The 22485-nt window shown below is 41.3% G+C and overlaps 1 protein-coding gene across 1 annotated transcript in view; it reads left to right on the forward strand.

The window, feature by feature from the left end:
- syne1a (spectrin repeat containing, nuclear envelope 1a) overlaps positions 1–22485 on the forward strand; it is a 216644-nt gene that overhangs the window by 171320 nt on the left and 22839 nt on the right. The window contains exons 92-124 of the mRNA XM_083562574.1: positions 607–747; positions 2709–2831; positions 2914–3075; positions 3266–3466; positions 4002–4175; positions 4629–4820; positions 6264–6395; positions 7244–7344; positions 7440–7584; positions 7688–7813; positions 8948–9100; positions 9181–9381; positions 9895–9996; positions 11046–11165; positions 11251–11451; positions 11585–11758; positions 11846–11977; positions 12076–12272; positions 13992–14124; positions 14210–14392; positions 14480–14629; positions 14990–15166; positions 15783–15938; positions 16095–16250; positions 16779–16949; positions 17215–17348; positions 17484–17688; positions 17936–18118; positions 18213–18359; positions 18453–18607; positions 18963–19110; positions 21963–22057; positions 22385–22485. The exon at positions 22385–22485 is cut by the window's right edge and continues 152 nt beyond it. Coding sequence (XP_083418700.1) covers positions 607–747; positions 2709–2831; positions 2914–3075; positions 3266–3466; positions 4002–4175; positions 4629–4820; positions 6264–6395; positions 7244–7344; positions 7440–7584; positions 7688–7813; positions 8948–9100; positions 9181–9381; positions 9895–9996; positions 11046–11165; positions 11251–11451; positions 11585–11758; positions 11846–11977; positions 12076–12272; positions 13992–14124; positions 14210–14392; positions 14480–14629; positions 14990–15166; positions 15783–15938; positions 16095–16250; positions 16779–16949; positions 17215–17348; positions 17484–17688; positions 17936–18118; positions 18213–18359; positions 18453–18607; positions 18963–19110; positions 21963–22057; positions 22385–22485 — 5071 coding nt within the window. The remainder of the gene's footprint in view (positions 1–606; positions 748–2708; positions 2832–2913; positions 3076–3265; positions 3467–4001; positions 4176–4628; positions 4821–6263; positions 6396–7243; positions 7345–7439; positions 7585–7687; positions 7814–8947; positions 9101–9180; positions 9382–9894; positions 9997–11045; positions 11166–11250; positions 11452–11584; positions 11759–11845; positions 11978–12075; positions 12273–13991; positions 14125–14209; positions 14393–14479; positions 14630–14989; positions 15167–15782; positions 15939–16094; positions 16251–16778; positions 16950–17214; positions 17349–17483; positions 17689–17935; positions 18119–18212; positions 18360–18452; positions 18608–18962; positions 19111–21962; positions 22058–22384) is intronic.

The following is a 22485-nucleotide window of genomic DNA, read 5'->3' on the forward strand; positions in this document are numbered from 1 at the left end:
GGCTTTGCTCCAATCCGTTAAATCTGTACTTCCTCTCTATACGCTGACTCGTCACTCTTGATGATGAATCCTATGATGGTTGTGATATGAGCTGTGTATTGCTACGCAGTCATGATTCAGCAGGATGGGAAGCTCTGGGGGCTTCAGTGCCCATTGCAGTGGTGCTGGAGGTGTTGATCCTGATCTAGACCAACTGAGGTTTTCAAGAAGTCTAGGATCCAGCTGTAGACTTTCTACCCAAAAAAGGGTTATTACATTGTACACATAAGCAGTATCCAATGTCATGTTGTAGTGCGTGTATAGTCTATTTACGGTCCATTTGTTTTAATTTTGCGGTGTGTGTGTGTGTGTAAGATGTGGCCAGTGAGTAGGTAGAAATATTTTCAGAATGATCCCGAGCCTGTAAAGAGCTTAGTCATGTCCTCTGGGCTTTAAATAAACGTGCACTGCGGTACTTTACCTGCCAACTTCCTTTCAGCTGCATCTCCAGCTTCTGTTGCCGACTCAAAAATTAACTCTCAACATCCCAAATCTCTCTCTCTCTCTTTCTCTTTTCTCTTCCCCGACTCTTTTTTTACAACCCCCTCCTCCTGTATGATGGGGTAGATGACTGCCGGCAGATGTCACACTCTCTTGTCTCCTGTAACGGAGGAGTCGGGTGAAGAGGGCACCAACAGCGAGGTCAACTCCCCTCCGGCCTGCAGATCCCCCTCACCGGGGCCTAACGCTGACGTCTCCCTGAACCAGGTACCTCCACTTTATCTTCCCCTGATCACCTCACTGACTCTGACTCACCTTAACCTTCTCAATTTCCAAAGTTACAATATTATTGGCACCCTCACAAACAAGACATTTTTCTTCATTGTAATATCTAACAATTGACACTTTTAATGTTTTATTTTATTTTATTTTGTTCCATCAAACAATGAAGTGGAATGTGTGTCTACTCTAGTAAATGTGTTTTGTAAGAAATAAAGGAGTATGAAACTTGTATACTGAGACTTAAATAAGTAACTTATATAAAAAATAAATATATATATATATATATATATATAAATATATATATATATATATATATATATATATATATATATATATATATATATATCTCCTGTATATCCATGACACACAATGTGCCTCCTGTCCTTCTCAAACTGCTCTATCAAACACATTCTTTCTTGTCACCGTCCCTGAGCTGTTTATTTTCATGAACCAGTTCACTGATAAAGGCCTCAGGAAGTCTGAATGTCTAAAATCACAGCTGTGTAATGAGTAACTGCTCGAGTGTAAAGGTGTTTTTTTGGATGTCATCATCCTCAATGCAGCTGTGTGTTTACTGGCTCCCTTTTATATATAAATATGTACAATGCCCTCCACGAATCCAAGATTCTGTTTGAAGAAGATGGCCTCAGATTTATTTGCCACATGATTCTCCAACCTTGTTAGGCATGGTAGAAGGAGCTGCTCAGAGTTTGTGGCTGTACTTGACTAGATTCAAATGCGATTTTATTAATATTATCTGTGCCATTTGATGTTATAATAATCTCCTCTTTTCTGAGAAGATGCTTCACTCTACCTTTTTTGGAGTGCGCTTGTGCTCATTCAGCCACACGGGTGTTAGTAAAGTCAGGTACTGATGTAGGTGTGGTGAGGAGGCATTTTAGTGGTCCAGTTCATCCCAAAGGTGTTCAATAGGTTTGAGGTCGGAACTCCATAGCAGGCCACACAAGGTCTTCCACCCCAACACATGCAAAGCATATCTTGATATCACCCAAATAAGGATGGTTCCCCTTTTTGAATCTGGTTCCTATCAAGGGAGTTTATCCTTGCCATAGTCACCCCAGGCTTCATTATCAGGGATAAACCCACATCTTTCATTTTAATTCTTAAGTTCTGTAAAGCTGCTTTGAAAGTACTGCGTAAAAGGGTGCAAATAATTTTGGCACACGTAGATTTAACAAAGTTTGAGCGCAGAGTATTTTGGGGGAAATTTTTTTAACAAAAGATTGAAAGGATAAGAGAGAATATAATAAATTTTTTCCCCACAGGATTTTTACTCATATATACCAAAGGTGCCAAAATTAATGCAAGACACAGTGTTAACATCAAAAAGTGTCATTTAAACCTTTCGTTAAAATTCACAGGAAGTCCACGATAACACATTGTTGGACATGGTTGTGGTACACTATGTGGCCCAAAGTATTTGGACCTGTATGTTGTTCTTTTCCAAACTGTTACCACAGAGTTGGAGACACACAAATGTGTACAAAGCCAGCTCCATGAATATCTGCTTTCTATGGGTTGGAGTGAAAGATCTCCTGCTACAGATCTACAGAACTCTTTTGGAATGTATGTGAAAGCTGACTTAATTAATCTCCACATGCACACTCCAAAATCTAGTGGAACATCTTCCCCAAAGAGTGGAGGTTATTGGGGACTTAATGTGGTATGCTCAGGTGTCCACAAACTTTTGTCCAGATTTTCATGAATTAATGACCTTTAACTGAAGTGTAATCTTGTAGTCCTCTGGTATTTTGGTCTGCTGTGGTGACAAACTTTGTTGAAATGGTGACCAATGAAACCATATGCAGTTTGAGGTGCCAAAACTTTAGTATCTCATATAATCACAGCTTTAACTAGTATATAGATAAGCCCATTACAACTACAAGATTGTATGTGTTCCACATCTGACGCTTTCTTTCCCTTAGGTTTCAGGAAGGGCCCCGTTAAGTCGGGCCCCTCTGCAGGAGCTATATGATCAGACCCTGGAATCAGCCACCACGGCTAACCTGGACGACTTACAACGCTCATGGGAAACGCTGAAGAATGTGGTAAATAATTCCCGTCCCACTCTTATCGGCGTACATACTAGCATTCGGCACACTCCTCTAACACCTTTTCACTGACATGTAGATCAGCGAGAAACAAAAGAGTCTGTATGAGGCTTTGGAGAGGCAGCAGCACTACCAGGAGGCTTTGCAGTCCATCTCAACCAAGATGGAGTCCATCGAGGCCTCGCTCAACGAAGGGCTCGAACCTGGAAAGAGTCCCGAGAGCCAGATGGCAGCTCACCAGGTGGGGGGGTCTCATTAGCTCCAAATTCGAATTATTTACTAGAAGAAAAAGAATGTACATGTGAAATATTCTACAAGTCATAGTGAAACAGGAGATCCTCAGGGTTCTATGCTAAAACCACTTATTTATAGGATTTATAGTATAGTTTGAGCTTTACGTTTTCAGAACACAAACATGTTTCCTTGCTCAGGCGCTGATGGATGAGATACTGATGCTGCAGGATGAGATTGGCTCTCTGCAGGCGTGTTTCTCAGAGGAGCTCCAGTGGGATGAAGAGAGCCCCGAGCACGACGCCGGAGACCAGCTGGCACTGCACTCAACCCTCACCGTGCTGGGAGAACGCATGGCCACCATCCGCATGAAAGCCTCGGGCAAGCGCCAGCTCCTAGAGGTGAGACAGACAGTGGAGTTTTAGTTTGAGAAAAACAGATTTTCTCAATCAGTCCTCATCTATTTGTTGTTAAATAAAATCCTTTTGAATATGAAAAAATTTATTTTTGCTAATTTTATTAATATTTTCGCAGCAGTTCTCTCCTTAATCAATCAGTCAGTCAACCAATCAACCCATTAAACAAACAATCAACCAACCAAGCAATCCATTAATCAATTAACCAAACAGTCAATTAATACATTAACCAAACAATTTACCGACTAACCAATCAATCAATTAATCAACCAATCAGTTGGCCTGCCTGTCAATCAATCAACCAACTAACCAATCAAACAGTCAAGCAATCAATTAATCAATCAATCAACCAGTCAATCAATCAGTCAACCAAACAATCAATCAATTAATAATTAAAAGCTTTTTATTGTATTTAATTTTTAGGTTATTTTGATTTTTTTATTAATTGATTTGTTTTGAAACATGAACACTGAAGGTAGCTCCTGCTAATAAGCGTCTCGTGTGGATATCCCCTGTACAGGAGCGGCTGAATGAGCAGCTGGAGGAGCAGAGACAGGAACAGGCCCTGCAGCGTTACCATAGTGAGGCAGAGGAACTCGATCTTTGGTTGCTCAGCACACGGGCGACGCTTAACTCCGCCCTCCAGCCGCATCCTGAGGATATGGACATGGAGGAGCAGCTGATCGACTGTCAGGTGAGCCTCAAACTTGTTCCAGCATGACAGTGCCCCTGTGCATAATGCGACCTTCATTAAAAATAGGCTGTACATGGTTTTGAGTGGAAGATCTTCTTCTATAAAGTTATCGATCACCTGATGAATGTGAGCGCTGACTGCACCCCAGGCTAACACTAACACTTCAACTTGTAGCTGAATGAATCTCACACAATTCTCCACACAATCTAGTGGAACATCTTACCAGAAGATTAGATTGGAAACTAAATGAGGAATGGGATGATCAAAAATCACACACCAATCTTACGGTCAAAACATGTAGCAGTGAGAATTCCTAATGCTGAGAAAGCAACTGTGGAAATATCTGTATTTGCATACTGAATCCTGAGTGGCTGTCATGTTTTATGATGTCATACATTCAGAAATGTTTCTTAGGATTTATTCATGTTTCCTATCTCCCACTCTGCCGAACAGAACATGTTAATGGAGATCGAGCAGAAGGTGCTGTGTCTCTCCGAGCTGTCCGTACACAGCGAGAGCCTCCTTCTGGAGGGCAAGGCCGGCACGCGGGGAGATGCTGAGCAGCTCACGCTCAAACTGCACAGCCTTAAAGCCAGCCTTTTGGAGCTGCAGCGCATCCTGCAGGACAAACACACACACATCCAGGTGAGCATCTAATCATTTCAGCTGACACTGGAGGCTCCTTTCATTTAGTGTTAATCGCATCACAGAGGGCGACCCTGTTTGACTCGGTCTCGCCTGATTGTGGGTAAACCGACCTCACACTTCCTGTGTCTCTGAAGCACCAAAAACATCGCGTGAGTTCATTGCACTCTCACAGCAGTTCTCCTGCATCATACCGAAACCGCAATTTTTTGGTCTCATCAGTGAGCGCTTTGTTCAGAGAGCAGCCAAGTGTAGTATTCTTTTTTTTTTTTCATGGTTTCGCCAGTTATGCTCAGCACAGGTGCTGTGGTGTTTACTTTGGTGGCTGTTCTTGCTTCAATGTGGTTGTTTAAGACTAATACACCACCACCAAATGAGTTGAAATTCATTAAAACAGACTTCAGTTGAAATAAACAACCATCCCAACTAGGCACAATTGTGATCTCTGTGAATTTAAACATGGCATGGGTGATTTGATTTGAGTATATTTAAGAATTATAAGAAAATAGTAAAAAAATAACTTGAAAAAACCCCACAGAAGTTGAGTTAACAGGAAAACCAGTGGTCTGAGGCTATACTGGGCAACAAAACTGGACATCTGAAGAGAAGAAACACATCATCTAGATGTTGGATAAATCTTAGTGTCTGACATAGCGTGCATTTGGGAGAAATTTGGTAGCAGTAGCATGAACCCAGTGTAGCCTCACAACAGTGCAGGCTGGTGGGGGTTGGTGTAATGATACGAGGAATGAGTTATCAAGTTAAATGTTTTTTTTCATCCCACCACCATAATGATGTTTTCGGAGCTGTCTATATAAAATTGAATTGAAATATACACCGATCAGCCATAACATTATGACCACCTGAACACCTGTTGGTCCCCTTTTTGCCACCAAAACACTCATTAACCGTCGGGCATTAACAGCTTTAACTTCTTCAGCAGTTTGAGCTACAGGTCGTCTGTTGGATCGGACCACACGGACCAGCTCCTCACGTGCATCAATGAGCCTCGGCTGCCCACGACCCTGTCACCGGTTCACCACTGTTCCTTCCTTGGAGCACTTTTGATAGATACTGACCACTGCAGACCAGGAACATCCTAAAAGAACTGCAGTTTTGAAGACGCTCTGACCCAGGCGTCTAGACGTCTCAATTAGTCAAACTCGCTCAAATGCTTACGCTCGCCAATTTTTCCTGATTCTAACATCGACTTTGAGGACAAACTGTTTACCTGCTGCCTAATAAATAAATCCAACCACTATCAGTTGCCATGATGAAGAAATTAGCAGTGATAATCAATTTAAACTGTGATCAAACGTAGATCTTTACAGCACTTTTGATTTAATAAGACTACTATTCCATTGAGCCATGGGGGACCTGTTAGCTTAGACGGTTTGGTTTTTGATGAACATGTGATTTATATATATTTTTTTTTTTACTCAGGGATCTTTAATGACGCAGGAGGAGAGTGAGTCGGACTCAACGTTGACTCAGAGCCCCAGCGTATTGGACTGGCTCAATCAGGCTCGGTCCACACGCAGCCAGCAGCACCAGGACACGATGCAGAGACAACGGGTACAAACCTTTTAAACTCGTGTATATTCAAAACATTATATCTTGTGTAAGATTTCAACCAATCAAAGGGCTAGAAACACCTATTTCTTAAGGCAGGGATGTCAAACTCTATCACATAAGGGGTCAAAATCTTAAACATAGTATGCGGGCCATATTGTTTATTAAGATAAAAAATTTTTGGCTGTAGTGTTTGAAAACCTTTTCTGTTGCGATTGTAGTCTGCCTTTTAATTCTTGGACAATTTGATGTTTATATACAGTATATTTTCCATACTAAGCGTCATATTTGGTGTCAAAATGTCGATGTATATTCTGCTCCTTTACCACAGACGCTGCCTCATAACACTACATACACACCGGTTTGTCCCCTCGAAGCACAAACACATATTCGCTTTCCCTTCTAAATTAAATAAAATTGTCTTCCTTCCGCGTCAACTTTTCTCTTCTTAGACATTTTAGAATTGATTTTAGATATTTCTTATCTCCGCTTGTTAAAAAACGGCTGTGAAACTCTGAGGTAGAAACACTGCCCTCTAGCAGTGGGACGCCACTTTGCGGGTCAATAAATCGAAGTGCATTGTGGGACATGTAGTTCATGGGCAGTGTGTGCTGTAAATTAGCATAGACCATATTTGAGACAGTTGTGCAATTTTGAAGCTCAATCCATCAAAATTGACACCTGTGTATTAAGGTCTCTTTGACCGCTAGTCCAAAGCTACCCTAGCAAGTGTAGCGTGTGTGCTAACTCAATAATGAGGTCCATGCAAAACAGAGTGGAGAGCTGTCAATCATTCTGATTAGAATATTAGGCCACACCCACTCATCCTGATTTATCAATGTGCTGTGTAGGAATTAGAGGCGCAACTGGAGGAGCAGAGGAAGCTGATGCAATCTGTTGCTGACCGAGGGGAGGAGCTTCTCTCACAGCAAACCATGCCCAATAGAGAGAGGTGTGTCCTCCTGATGGGTGTCTTGCCCTCAAAATCCATCCTAATTTTCCAGAAATAGCAACCTCACTCATGCTTTCCCTTTATTTCTGTCGCAGTGCCAGCGATCTGCAGGACGCGGGTGAGAGCGTGAATGTAATAGAACAGGATTGTATGAGGATAAAGTGGGAGAATCTGAGTAAAGACCTGAACACCAAGATGCAGCTTTTATTAAACACCATGCAGGAGGAACAGCTCAGCCTGGTACACAACTAATCCATCCGCCTGATTAAAAACGTCCCTCCCCCCCCCCCTGTCCGCACAAGGGAACGTATTTACATTTATATTTTTTGTTTTAATGTTGTAGGTGTATCCGCGATCTCGAGTATCCAGCCCAGGAAGTCTGTTCAGGGGGGATCAGCTGACACCAGATGTTTTTCCCCCCAGTACTTTATTTGAGACTTTTAACCATAAACTGGACGAACTAGCTGAGGTATTGATATTCTTTGTGAAACATCGTCAAAAACAAAAATCACGTTAAGACTATGGATGTCTAAAAATAGGCCCTAGTCTAACTTTTTATATACATAAATATAATGTGTACATTTTGTATTATTTAATATTTTTCTACAATAATTAATTGAATTTTATTTAACTACTTGTCTGATTCTGTTAATTTTCCATGATGTTTGGCATGGAAACAAAATCAGATACAAAACGATGTTAAAATTAGAGGTAGAATTGTGAGAAAGGTCCAACTTTTTATTTAAATTCTTGTCTGGTTTTATTGATTATTGATTGTTTTGCATGGAAGCATCATAAACAACAAAATCAGAATAAGTTTACTTTTTTATACACATTTTGTAAACAAAATCAGTTAAGGATTAGTGAGGGAAGAGCAAAAAAAGGTCCATAGTCTAATTTTCAAATCAGGTTTTTGCATATTTTTTGCTGGTTTTGGGGTGTATTGTTCTGCATGGAAAAATCACAAACAAAACCGCAGTATACACAATAAGCTAAAAAAAATTAAAAAAAAAGAGGAAATGCACCATTTTAAGGGAAAAAAGGGTCAATTTGTATTTGATGGCCTCGACACAAAAAAAGTTGGGATGGTGCAACAAAAGTCTGGATAAAACTAAGCATTAGAAAAATTTTGCGACTAATAAGGTTAATTAAAAACAGGTCAGTAATGTGATTGGTTATAAATACTGTATGTTATGGAGGCAGGGTCTCTCAGAAGTAAAGATGTGAAGCATTTGATATGTTTTCTATGTTTGGTTGTGAATAGAATATGGGTTTATGGAGTTTTGCAAAACATTTTTGATATATATTTATTTATTCATTTTTATTTATTTTTTATATTTTCTATGCCATTTTTCAAAAACTAAAAATTTGAGAAAAAACGGTTTTTAAAATTATTTTTGCTTTTGTGTGCTTTTTTATTGTTCTGCATAGAAGGGTGTTTTTACCTTCTCTAGTTTTAAAAATGTCATAAATGTAATGTCAATATGTAAGACTAATAATGAGTTTTAAAAAGGTCCACTTTTTTATATACATTTTTGCCTTATCAGCTTTTTTTTAAATGTTTTATTAAATGCCTAATTTTCTGTCCTGTGGTTCCTCCAAGCAGGTTGAGGTTAAACACGATCACACTCGGGAGAGGACTCTGTACGAGGCAGTGTGTTCAGCCTCCGCCTGGCTGGACGGTGCAGAGAACAGTTTGCTCTCTGGCCCTGTGCTGCTGTCTGATGACTCGGAGGTTCAGCTGTATCATTTGGAGGTACGCTACTGTTACCAATTTAGAAAAAATAAAACAATAACAGCGATGTTGCAGATGAACCGAGAGCTTCTCTGGTGCAGGGTCTGAATAAGGAGGTAAAGAATGTCAGCGAGGAGGTGTGTAAGTGTCGGGATGTGCTGGAGGGATGTGATGGAGGAGGTGATAACCTGGTTGAGGAGGTGATGGATGGACTGGATGAGAGATTGAGACTGATGGATTTGCTGCTGGAGCAGAGATGTGATAGCATTAGAGACAGGCTGCAGGAGCATACCACTTTTCAGGTGCGTATGGGTGTTTTTCTAGGCCATTTTTTCATTTAAAGAAACAACTCAACCAGGCAGTGTTGTTGTGTCATAAAATACAGGAGCCAATGAAAATCCAGTATGCAAATACAAGTACTTTGAGCAGAAGATGTTCCACTAAATTCTTTGTGGAGATTCAGACACAAGGGTGTTAGTAAAATCAGGTAGTGATGTAGGTAAGGTGAGGAGGCCTGAGGTGCAGTCAGCATTTTAATTCATCTCTAAGGTGTTCGATAGGGTTCAATAGCAGGAGATCTTCCACTCCGAACAATGTAAAGTAGATCTTCCTGGAGCTGTAATGCTGGATTTTCATACAGGTTTGTGTTTCCTAGTTCAAGTGAAGGGTAAGTGTCATGTCACAGCATCCAGAGACGTCCTGTACAATTGTGCGTCTCCAGATGTGTGGCAACAGTTTTGCTGAAGAACCACGTGCGGGTGGGAAAAGCCGGGTGTCCCAATACATTTGACCCAATACAGTGCGTCTTCTTTCAGGCTGAACTGCGGCAGTTATTCGAAGCCATGAGCGGATCGAAGCATCAGCTGCTGCAGAAGATGTGTGGTGCTGCAGATCGTCCAGCTTCCAAACAGCTGGAGGTGTGACTCAGACAACAGCTCACACACCACCACGGCGTCGATTCATCCGGGAAAAACATTTCATATGCATTCCATTAAGTGTCCATAAGCACTTCAAACACTTCACCGATGTGTTGTGTATTTATTTTAGTTATTTAGTTTGTTTGTTTGTCTAACTATTTATTTATTGTGCTTTTTTATTAAAATTTTATTTTAATTTCACTTTGACGGCGTAAAGAATTTCGAGCACAATTATTTTACACGCTATTGTTTCTATAGTGACATAAAACCTGACAGTACGAGGTGGGATCAAAAGGTTTGGAGACTCGATCTGTTTACAATAAAGTACTTTATTTATCTACGTTTATACGTTTTATCACCTTCAAAATAGTCCCACAGTAATACAGAGCTCACAGTGTTCTTCTAGAACGTGTCAATCACCTGCGATTTCCATAAAAAAACGTGACCTTTGAGCTGCGAAGTCCACAGGGAGCCAAATCTGGCCAGTAGAGTGGGTGCAGATGTAAGATTCTGTTGTTTCTGGCGAGACACTCACGTGTGAGGAGAACTCAGTGACAGGGTGCTCTAACCATGATGAAATGGCAGACGTGGCCAGAACAGCACCAGTCGCACAGCTCCCGAAGTACTGACTTTTGAAGGTCGGTGCTCCCTGTGACTGTGTGTGCAGCCCTGTGCTGCCATCTGCTGGCGTGTTACAAAACTAGACTCGAAACTTTTTGATAGCAACCTGTACTTCTAACTGCAACATATTTTTATTACATGCTATAGATAGATAGATAGATAGATAGATAGATAGATAGATAGATAGATAGATAGATAGATAGATAGATAGATAGATAGATAGATAGATAGATAGATAGATAGATAGATAGATAGATAGATAGATAGATAGATAGATAGATAGATAGATAGATAGATAGATAGATAGATAACCCTAACCCTAACCCTAACCCTAGCTCATTTACAGAGATTTGTTTGGCAGACTTTATCTCACAAGCTACGTGTGTGTGTGTGTGTGTGTGTGTGTGTGTGTGTGTGTGTGTATACAGACTCTGGCTGAAGCAGAGGACAGTTTGAGGGAGTTTGAGCAAAAAGTGTGTGAGATAAGGACTAAAGGAGAAACCCTGCAGTCAGACCCAGTGACCACACAGGAGCTGCTAAAACTCCAGGTACAGAGTCGACTCTCTCTTCCTGCATCCCATAACGCCATAAAAATACACAAATATATGATAATGATTGACTGTGTGTGTGCAGGATGTGTATGAGGAGCTGGTGGAGATGGTGGGCTCAAGGCGGAGTGGCCTGAACCAGACGCTGGTGTTGAAGGCACAGTATGAGAAAGCTTTGCAGGACCTGCAGGAGCTCGTGGACACGGCTCAGGACAAAATGGCCGCCGATCAGAAGATGACTGTCGGATGTGTGCTCGAGGTTCAGATTCTTCTGGACAAGCACAAGGTGTGCATCAGGTGTACTTGTGGGCATGCTCTTGGTGGTTAAATTCATGCATGTGTTCACAATTACATTTTGTGTGTGTGTGTGTGTGTGTGTGTGTGTGTGTGTGTGTGTGTGTGTGTGTGTGTGTGTGTAGGAGTTTTTTCAGGGTCTGGAAGCCCACATGGTGCTGACGCAGGCCTTCTTTAGGCAGGTCAGTGGGGTGATGGTGCAGAGAGAAGCTCAGGTCCTGGAGCAGACCGTCTCTCAGGCTCACACTGTCCTCAAGCAGGCTCATAGGAGAGGCGTGGAGCTGGAGGGCATCCTGGAGGTGTGTGTGGGTTGAGAATTTATAAGGAATTCTGTTGCTTTTAGGTTTTTGTTTGAACAGTGATTTGATGTTGGTGTCGTGGTTCAGGAGTGGAGCAGGTTTGTTGGAGATTACCAGGCTTTGTATAAGCAGTTGGAGGTGGTGGAGAGCAGCATTCCAGCCATGGGGCTGGTGGAGGAGACTGAGGAGAGACTGAGTGAGAGAATTGCACTCTATCAGGTACCTGCACACACACAGGAAGTCTAACATATGGTTTTAGTCTCCTATCTGTGTACTCGATTGTACTCTGAACACACTCTGTCCATGACCTACTGCAGTGTCTGAAGAGTACTCTGGTGGAGCACCAGCAGCAGCTCTATCAGGTTCTGGAGGATGGGAAGAGACTGTTACTGAGTGTGTGCTGCTCGGAGCTCGAGGCTCAGCTCACTCAGCTTGGAGAACATTGGCTCAGCAGCACCACTAAAATCAGCAGAGAGCTTCAGCGCCTCGACTCCACACTCAAACACTGGACCAGGTCCTACCATTTAACTCCTTACTGTAACTCTTTAACTGTAAAAAGTAAAGTAACTGTAAAGAAAAAGAGTAAAGGTGTACTCTTTACTTTCCCTCTACTCTTTACATCTTTACTGTAACTCTTTACACCTTTACTCTTTTTCTTCACAGTTACTCTTTACTTTCCCTCTACTCTTTACAGTTACTCTACTCTTTACACCTTTACTGTTACTCTTTACACCTTTACTCTTTTTCTTCACAGTTACTTTACTTTTTACAGTTACTCTTTACTGTTACTCTTTACATCTTTACTGTTACTCTTTACTTTTCCTCTACTCTTTACAGTTACTCTTTACACCTTTACTCTTATTCTTCACAGTTACTTTACTTTTTACAGTTACACGTTACTGTTACTCTACACTTTACTGTTACTCTTTACTGTTACTCTACACTTTACTGTAACTCTTTACTGTTACTCTACTCTTTACTGTTACTCTTTACTGTTACTCTACACTTTACTGTAACTCTTTACTGTTACTCTACTCTTTACTGTTACTCTTTACTGTTACTCTACACTTTACTGTAACTCTTTACTGTTACTCTTTACTGTTACTCTACACTTTACTGTAACTCTTTACTGTTACTCTACTCTTTACTGTTACTCTTTACTGTTACTCTACTCTTTACTGTTACTCTTTACTGTTACTCTACACTTTACTGTAACTCTTTACTGTTACTCTACTCTTTACTGTTACTCTTTACTGTTACTCTACTCTTTACTGTTACTCTTTACTGTTACTCTACTCTTTACTGTTACTCTTTACTGTTACTCTACACTTTACTGTTACTCTTTACTGTTACTCTACACTTTACTGTAACTCTTTACTGTTACTCTACTCTTTACTGTTACTCTTTACTGTTACTCTACACTTTACTGTAACTCTTTACTGTTACTCTACTCTTTACTGTTACTCTTTACTGTTACTCTACACTTTACTGTAACTCTTTACTGTTACTCTACTCTTTACTGTTACTCTTTACTGTTACTCTACACTTTACTGTAACTCTTTACTGTTACTCTACTCTTTACTGTTACTCTTTACTGTTACTCTACACTTTACTGTAACTCTTTACTGTTACTCTACTCTTTACTGTTACTCTTTACTGTTACTCTACTCTTTACTGTTACTCTACACTTTACTGTTACTCTACACTTTACTGTTACTCTACTCTTTACTGTTACTCTACACTTTACTGTTACTCTACACTTTACTGTTACTCTTTACTGTTACTCTACTCTTTACTGTTACTCTTTACTGTTACTCTACACTTTACTGTAACTCTTTACACCTTTACTCTTATTCTTTAGTTACTTTACTTTTCACATTTACTCTTTACTGTAACTCTTTACTTTCCCTCTACTCTTTACTGTTACTCTTTACACCTTTACTGTTACTCTGTACTGTTACTCTACTCTTTACACTTACTCTACTCTTTACTCTACATTTTACTGTTACTCTTACACACACTACTCTTTCAACCTTTACACTTGAGTTAATTTACTCTATACTTTTACTCTAATGTTACTCTGTATACCATTACTTTACTCTTTACATATTTGTTGAATTTACTCTTTATGTACTCTTCACATATTTGTTTGCATCTTTCTTTTCAGCTTTCCTTTTTTTCTACTTTCTTATCTTACCTTACTGGCGTCTCTCTGCCGTACGTCTCTCCATAGGTATCAGAGTGACTCGGCAGAACTGGGTCAGTGGTTGTCCTCGGCTCTGGACAGGTTGGAGTTCTGGAGCATGCAGTCTGTTACTGTTCCTCAGGAGCTAGAGACGGTCCGAGACCACCTGCACGCTTTCCTGGTACAGTCATCTTCAGAGACATCTAAACACTACAGATATTTTGCTTTGTTTGTGTGTATTCAGCTGCTCACTGATCTGTCTTCAGGAGTTCTCTAAAGAAGTGGACGCTAAATCGTCCCTGCGCTCGTCTGTTCTGAGTCGCGGGAACCAGCTGCTGAGGCTGAAGAAGGTAGACACTGCGGCACTGCGGACTCACCTGGGTCACGTGGAGGTGCAGTGGGCGGAGCTTCTCACACGCATCCCTGTGGTGCAGGAGAAACTCCATCAGGTGAAACAAATAAAACACAGATAGGTTTATTATATTCATTATTATTTTTATTATTATTATCATCATTGTATTGTTTGTACACTACAGCTGCAGATGGAGAAACTGGCGTCCCGTCACGCCATCACCGAGCTGATGAGCTGGATTTCCCTCATGGAGAACATCATCCAGGAGGACCAGAACAAGATCGTGGAGGCAGTGGGCTCAGACGAGGTGCAGGCCTACATCCAAAAATACAAGGTACCTTAGGAAAAAGTGAAGGAACTCCAGCCAGAAGTGCTTCATGGGGCTTAAAATTCAAATCAATAAAATTTTTTGCCTCACTTAAAAAAAAACTTTTTTCTTACTTTTTTATTCTTCTGCTATTTGTTCCTTGTGTATTTTGTTTGTTTGTATTTATTTTGCTTGTTATTTTACACTTAAATTTTTTCTCTTTGTTTTGACATTTCTATTGTTATTATCGTTGTTGTTATTGTTATTATCATTAAGAAAAGTGTTAGAAATGCAGTTTATCAATGTCTGTGTTCTAGTTGTTTCTATAATCTGCCAATCCAGAGCACATTACAGTGAGCTCCTTGTTCTCTCTCCTTGTCTCGGCAGGGTTTCGGGATTGATCTGTCCTGTAAGCAGCTGACGGTGGACTTTGTGAATCAGTCGGTGCTGCAGATCAGCAGTCAGGACGTGGAGGGGAAACGCAGCGATAAGACCGACTTTGCCGAGCGTCTGGGAGCCATGAACCGACGCTGGCAGATTCTGCAGGGCCTCATCACTGAGAAGGTCAGGCACTGTGTATAAATCTATGGGCAAAGTATTGGGACTACCTGCCTTTCCAGCCATATCTGGTTCTTCCCTAAATTTTAACCACAAAGTTTGAGGAACGCAGTTGTATAGGACGTCTTGGGGTCCGGTAGCACGACATTTTCCCTTCACTTCAGCTGAGAAACCCAAAACCTGTTCCAGCATAATGATGCCCCTGTGCACAAAGCCAGCTGCACGAAGGTCTGATTTCCATGCGTTGGAGTGGAAGATCTCTAGATCTTTTGGGATGAATGTGATTGCTGAAAGCACCCCAGACCTCCTCACCTTCTCACCTATACATCAGTACCATCAGTTTACACTGCACAATCTAGTGGAACATCTACCCAGAAGAGTGGAGGTTATTATAACACCAAATAGGGACTATGCTGACTTTTAATTGTATTATTTGCAATATGACTCTTTTTTATACAACTGAAGGTGAAGGGCCTTGCTCAGGGGCCCAGCAGTGGTGGGTTCCAATCAGAAGATAAATTCATCAGAAGATTTTTCATGCAAAAGTGTACATAATTTACTTTCCTTGGAGCCTTGTGTGAAACATGATGGTTTTTTGTGACGTCTTCTCGCTCTGTTTCAGATCATGTTCTTGGAAAGTTTACTGGCGAGCTGGTTGGAGTATGAAAGTGGAGTCCAGATCCTTAAGACCTGGATCAGTGCTCAGGAGGAGAAACTAAAGAAGAAACCCAGGATTAAAGACGTGGGCTCGGTCCAGAACCTGCTAAAAGACTGCCAGGTTATGGGATACTTTTATAAACAGATACCGTGTATACAGATTAAATAGTTTTAATCATAATAATAATAAAATAAATACAAGCTACAAGTGTATGACCTTGTTCAGGATCAGTGTAGATGTCTTAAGACTTTTGGGTTTTTATGTGTTTTTATCCAGGAGCTGGAGCAGTTGGTGAAAGAGAAAGAGAAGGACCTGGAAAAAGTGGAGGAAAAAGGATGCTCGCTCATCCAGGGCAAGAAAGGAGATGCCTCCACGGTCGTCATGGAAACGCTTAAAGGGCTGAACCAAGCTTGGACCAACCTGGACCAAACGGTGAGATCAGGATAAAGGAGAGATATTTTAATGTAGACAGACAGACAGACAGACAGACAGACAGACAGACAGACAGACAGACAGACAGACAGACAGACAAGTGGGTAGGTAGGCAGGCATATATATATATTTTTATATATAGACAGACAGACACTGGAGACTCCTTTCGTAAGTTTCTATAAACAGAATTTCATATACACATTAGAATCACCAATCTGGTGCACGTGTACAATGTTGCTATAGAAACCATTCAGGATTAAGTGTGTGTGTAATTTAAACCTGCACCAATTTGATTGGATACTGCACAAGTCTTAATAATGTATTCATTGTAGCCCCACCCCTTTTCACATAATTGTTCCACTTAATACCAGATCGATGCCTCATCAGACAAAACCATATGGACCACAGTGTAATGCACTAATATGTGATTGTCATTTTATATATTAGTATTAATAGTGCTCTCAAAATCACTAAGCATGTGGGTGTGTGTGTGTGTGGGTGTGGGTGTGGGTGTGGGTCTGTGTTTAGGTTGGCCAAGTAAAGATCAGTCTGCGTGCCATGCTGGAGCAGTGGAGTCTGTATAAGCGAGCGTCTGAGGAGATCCATGGCTACCTGATGGAGGGACAGTACTCCATCTCACGCCTCAGGCTCCTCAACGGTTCTCCTGAAGCCGTCCTCACGCAGGTGGAGAACCTGGAGGTACTTGGAGATCCTTCTCTTGTTCATATATCAAAAGATTACAGAAGAGCGTAAAAACAACAGTGAGATGGATGAACACAACATCCCTCACAACATCCCTTTTATTTTCTTACATAGTAGAACATGCAGATATATCAGAACTTTCAGATAATGAACCAACATCTTCAGACTGGTCTGAATGAAGTACTTATCAGTGCTGTTGTATAATAAAGTAAAACAGTGATTCTGATCATTTTTCAATGAATCAATGGTTTTGTCACATTAGAGTCTGCAGGAGGAGCTGGAGAAGCAGGAGAGCAGCGTGAAGAAGTTTGGCTCTCTCACTGAGCAGCTGCTTAAGGACTGTCACTGCACTGTGGCTGATTCTCTCAACACGACCCTCAATGAGATCAACCACAGGTGAACTTTCAGCCCTAAACCACACTGGCTTTCAGCACAGATCATATGACAGGTTATTACATGTTCTGTGTGTCTGTGTGTGTGTGTGTGTGTGTGTGTGTGTGTGTGTGTGTGTGTGTGTGTGTGTATGTGCAGGTGGAACTTGCTGCTGGAGCAGATCTCGGATCAGTTGAGAAGCAGTAAGAACCTGCTGCAGCTGTGGCAGCGCTATAAAGAGCTTCACGAGAGCAGCAGTAAGGATGTGCAGAGGCTGGAGGAGAGGGCCGAGCGTCTGCTCAACAGCTCCACCCACAGGGAGACCACGGAACAGGAAGAGCAGACCTGGATCCGTGACTGTGATGTGAGTGTTTGATAAAAGAATTTGGAATAAGATCAGATTGAACCTCCCGGAATCGAATTAGATTTCATTTGATTCCATTTCATTTGATTCGATTCAATTTAATTCGAACATTTACTGATTCTCCTGCCCACTCACTCTCTTGCTCGTTTACTTATTCAGTAACTCTGTGTGTGTGTGTGTGTGTGTGTGTGTGTGTGTGTGTGTGTGTGTGTGTGTGTGTGTGTGTGTGTGTGTGTGTGTGCTGTAGGACTTGCTGAACACTCAGGGCTTTGTCCAGGCCACGCTGCAGCAGCTGACTGATGTGGAGGAAGAGCTGAGGCTGCAGGTGGAGCCATCATCCATGACGACCTTTCACACAGACTACCTGTCACTAATCCGGCGCCTAGCAACAGTGGGACACGCCCTCCACAGGCAGAGAGATTTGATAGAGGTTGTCTGATCAACATGATTAGGAAAGTTCCTTATCAAAGCTATAATAATATCTATATTAATATATAACACTCTGTCTACATTTACCTCATCAGGCGAGTGTGAAGGACTACGAGAGCTTCAGGGAGGATCTGCGGTGTCTGAGTCGTTGGCCAGAGGAGGCTCAGGAGGTGCTGAAGGAGTCGGATCCGACCGCGTCTGCAGATCTGTCCACCGTGCAGGAACGCATGGAGCAACTCAAGGTACACAGTGATACAACCTGTTACGAGAGAATACGATGTAGTGTGTAAGGACATTGATTAACTCTGTGTGTGTGTGTGTGTGTGTGTGTGTAGATCCAGATGCTAAAACTTTGTCACCTTTCTCCTGATCTGGAGCGTTTAAACAGTCTGGGATACAGACTTCCTCTAAATGACCAGGAGATCAAACACATTCAGAACCTGAACAGGAGCTGGACGTCCACCTCGGCACAAAGCACAGAGAGATTCAGGTATGGATTAACTAGGCACACTACAAAGCCAAAAGTTTGTGGACACCTGGATACATAGATACATAGACAGACAGACAGACAGACAGACAGACAGACAGACAGACAGACAGACAGGAATCTTATGGTCACGTGTCCACAAACTTTTGGACATATAGTGTACGTTTACACAACATAGCTAAGATTACGTCACATAGTCACCTGGTTCTGGTAGCTTTATGCACACATAGTGGTGCATCCATAGTTAATTCTCTACAGTCTTTTAATTCTGTGTGTGTGTGTGTGTGTGTGTGTGTGTGTGTGTGTGTGTGTGTGTGTGTGTGTGTGTGTGTGTGTGTGTGTGTGTGTCTACCCACAGTAAGCTGCAAGCCCTGCTGCTACAGAGACAGAGTTTCCTGGAGAAGTGCGAGACGTGGCTGAGCTTTCTGACCCAGACGGAGGAGAAGCTCGGTGCTGAGATCTCGGGCAATTACCAAAGCCTGTTAGAGCAGCAGAGAGAACACGAGGTACTGCAACATAATACGCCTTTTTAACGCGTCATTAGATGTTAATAATACCCTACACGTGTGCATTTAACAACAAGCTCTTTTAATATGCAGGAATATGTAAATTTGGAAACGCCTTCTAATCCTTTGTCCAGTTTTTAGTATGCAATATCAGCATTGTTCTATTATAATACTGTATAATATCTATAATATCAAGGTATTGCTTTGTTAGTTGATTGTTTTACCAGTAGCCGGAATATACACTGTGTGGCCAAAAAAATCATATGTGCTTTTTGAAAAATGTCTTTGGATGTGGGAGCATTAAATTTTCCCACCATGACAATTCCCCTGTGCACAAAGTTATGCTTTCAATGGGTTGGAGTTTAAGTTCTCCTAGAGCTCTTGAACACTTTTAGGATGAATGTGAACACTGACTGCATCTCAGGCCTCCTCACCTCACCTACATCAGTACCTGACTTTACTAACACCCTTGTGACCAATAAAAAGTCACATTTTGTAATTTATTCAGGGGGCGGGGCTTTGACCTGAGTACAGGCTTTGCGATAATCACTGTTATTGCTAGTTATGGCTGGTAGGATAATGAACTAACTGGGCTGATGTTATTCTTAAATTGATTAAAGGGATGTTAATAATAATATCTAAGAGGTATATGTAGTGAAGTATTAAGTATTAGGCAGAGGTTGGAAGTAGTAAAGTACAAATACGTAGTTACTGCACTTAAGTAGATTTTTCTGGTATCAGTATTTTACTTTTTCTTTTTTTTTTTTTACTTTTTACTTTCACTGATTAAATTTTATTACACATATCTCTGCTTCTTACATTTTTAAAACTCATTAATTTAGTTTTATTGAATTTGACCCCAAGAGGGTCGACACACGCGCCGGCACGTTTTGTGCCATTTTTTTCCTCATAACGCTGAAAATAACTTAAACTACTCGCCTTTTTTAAACGTACAGATAAGAGCAATACATCATTCAAACCGGTAAAGGGTTTAATTTTATTTATACACACTAATGATAACAACAAAACGCTGTGCTTTTGTAAAAAATTAAGAAAACAGCAAGGGGGCGCTCTCTGTCATCTCTCTTCACAGACACACAAATAAAACAACCTGAAATGTCTACTTTAAAATAAACAAATTAGCCACATAGCAAACCACATAGCAGGTTCTGTTTTTGCCCATGTTGATTAGAGTATTAAAAACTTGAAAAGTATTTATTTAAGGCACATTTAGAACAGATAAAAAATGTGCAATTATAGGTAGTCTTCGACTTACGACCACAATTAGGACTGACCGATCGCTCGTAACACGATTTGGTCGTAAGTAGAGTAGGCTATATGTACAGTACTGTGAAATTATGCCGGAAGCTGGTAAAAAAAATAAATAACGTACGCCGCAGCTAGCGATTGTGGTCGTAAAGTCGAATGGTCGTAAGTTGCATAGGTTGTAAGTTGACAACTACCTGTAAGTTGTGATTAATCCTGAGTTACTCATGACATTAAATATTTAAATTGATTGACAGCCCTAATATTAATATGACCTGAGGGCCAGTTACCAGCGTGACACTAAAACAGGTAGTAACAATGTTTACTTTTACTGAAGTACATGTTGGAGCACAAACTTCTTTATTTTAACTTGAGTAAAAAAGTATAGTCAGACCTTCTGACGTCGGTGCGCAGGCATTTTCAGATCTCTCCAGAGATGTACCGTCGGGTTCAAGTCTGGGCTCTGGCTCGGCCACTTAAGGACATTTGCAGAGATGCATTTATCTTTCCCTCGATCCTGACCAGTCTCCCAGTTTCTGCTGTTAAAAAACATCCCCACAACATGTTGCTGCCACCACCATGCTTCACTGTAGAGATGGTATTGGCCAGGTGATGAGCAGTGACTGGTTTCCTCCAAACATCACACTTGTCTTTCAGGCCAAAGAGTTCAGTCTTTGTTTCTCATGTTCTGAGTGTCCTTCAAGTGCCTTTTGGTAAACTCCAGGTGGGCTGTCATGTGCCTTTTACGAGGCATGTCTTCCGTCTGGCCATGCTACAAACAGGCCTGATTGGTGGAGTGCTGCAGAGATGGTTGTTCTTCTGAAAGGTGCTACTCTCTCCACAGAGAAATGCTTATGCTATTTCAGTGTGAATATTGGGTTCTTGGTCACCTCTCTGACTAAGGACCTTCTCTTCAAATCTCTCAGCTTGGTCGGACGGCCCACTCTAGGAAGAGTCCTGGGGGTTCCAATCTTCTTCCATTTACGGATGATTAAGGTCCCCATGCTCACTTGGACCTTCAATGCAGCAGAATCTTTTTTGTCCCCTTTCCCAGATCTGTTCCTTAATACAATCCTGTCTCAGAGGTCTACAGACAGTTCCTTTAAATGTATGGTTTGGTTTGTGCTCTGACATGCACTGTTAACTGTGGGACCTTCTATAGACAGGTGTGTGTCTTTACATAACTTGTACAATCAACTGAATTGACCACAGGTGAACTCCAGTCACGTTGTAGAAAGATCTCAAGGAGGATCAGTGGAAACAGGATGCACCTGAGCTCAATTTTGAGTGTCATTGCAAAAGCAGTGAAAATCTATGTACACGTGATTTTATTATTTTTTTTGTAATAAATTTGCAAAAATGTAAAACAAATTTATTTCACGTTGACATTATGGGGTTTTGTTTGTAGAATTTTTGAGGAAAATAATGAATTTTGGAATCAGGCTTTAATATAACAAAATTTGGAAAAAGTGATGTGCTGTGAAAACGATCCAGATGCAACGTACTGTTCGATTAATGTGGGGTGCGTGTGTGCGTGTGTGTGTGTGTGTGTGTGTGTGTGTGTGTGTGCGCATTTGTTTCTGCAGCTGTTCCATGCTGAGATGTTCAGTCGACAGCAGATCCTTTACTCTATTATCAGTGACGGCCATCGGCTCCTCAATCAGGGACGAGTGGAAGACAGGTACTGAACATCTACTGACCAGCCAATAAAAACGTGACAAAGCCTGCACTGTAGCCTACAGTCCAACAGGTGTCATCATCGTAAGATCTACATGCATGTTGGTTAATTAGATCCGTGTCGTACAGTTTAATTTGTAATAATCGCAAAAATTGCTCATCTCGACCTCCAATAAGAATCAAACATTTTGATGACATCATCCTGCATCTGTTCAATCACCAAACAATGTGTAAATTTGTGTCCCTGATTGGTCAGATTTTTATTAAAATGTATTAAAAAAAATTAACAGACCACTGTGTTTTCTCCTCCTCGGTGTCGGCCTGAGTGTAGAGACGATTTTGGCCTGAAGTTGGCGCTGTTGAGTAATCAGTGGCAGGGCGTGGTGCGACGGGCGCAGCAGAGGCGGGGCATCATCGACGCGCTGGTGTGTC

The sequence above is a fragment of the Silurus aristotelis genome (genome assembly GCF_946808225.1).
Source record: "Silurus aristotelis genome assembly, chromosome: 15".
Classification (NCBI taxonomy): Eukaryota; Metazoa; Chordata; class Actinopteri; order Siluriformes; family Siluridae; genus Silurus; species Silurus aristotelis.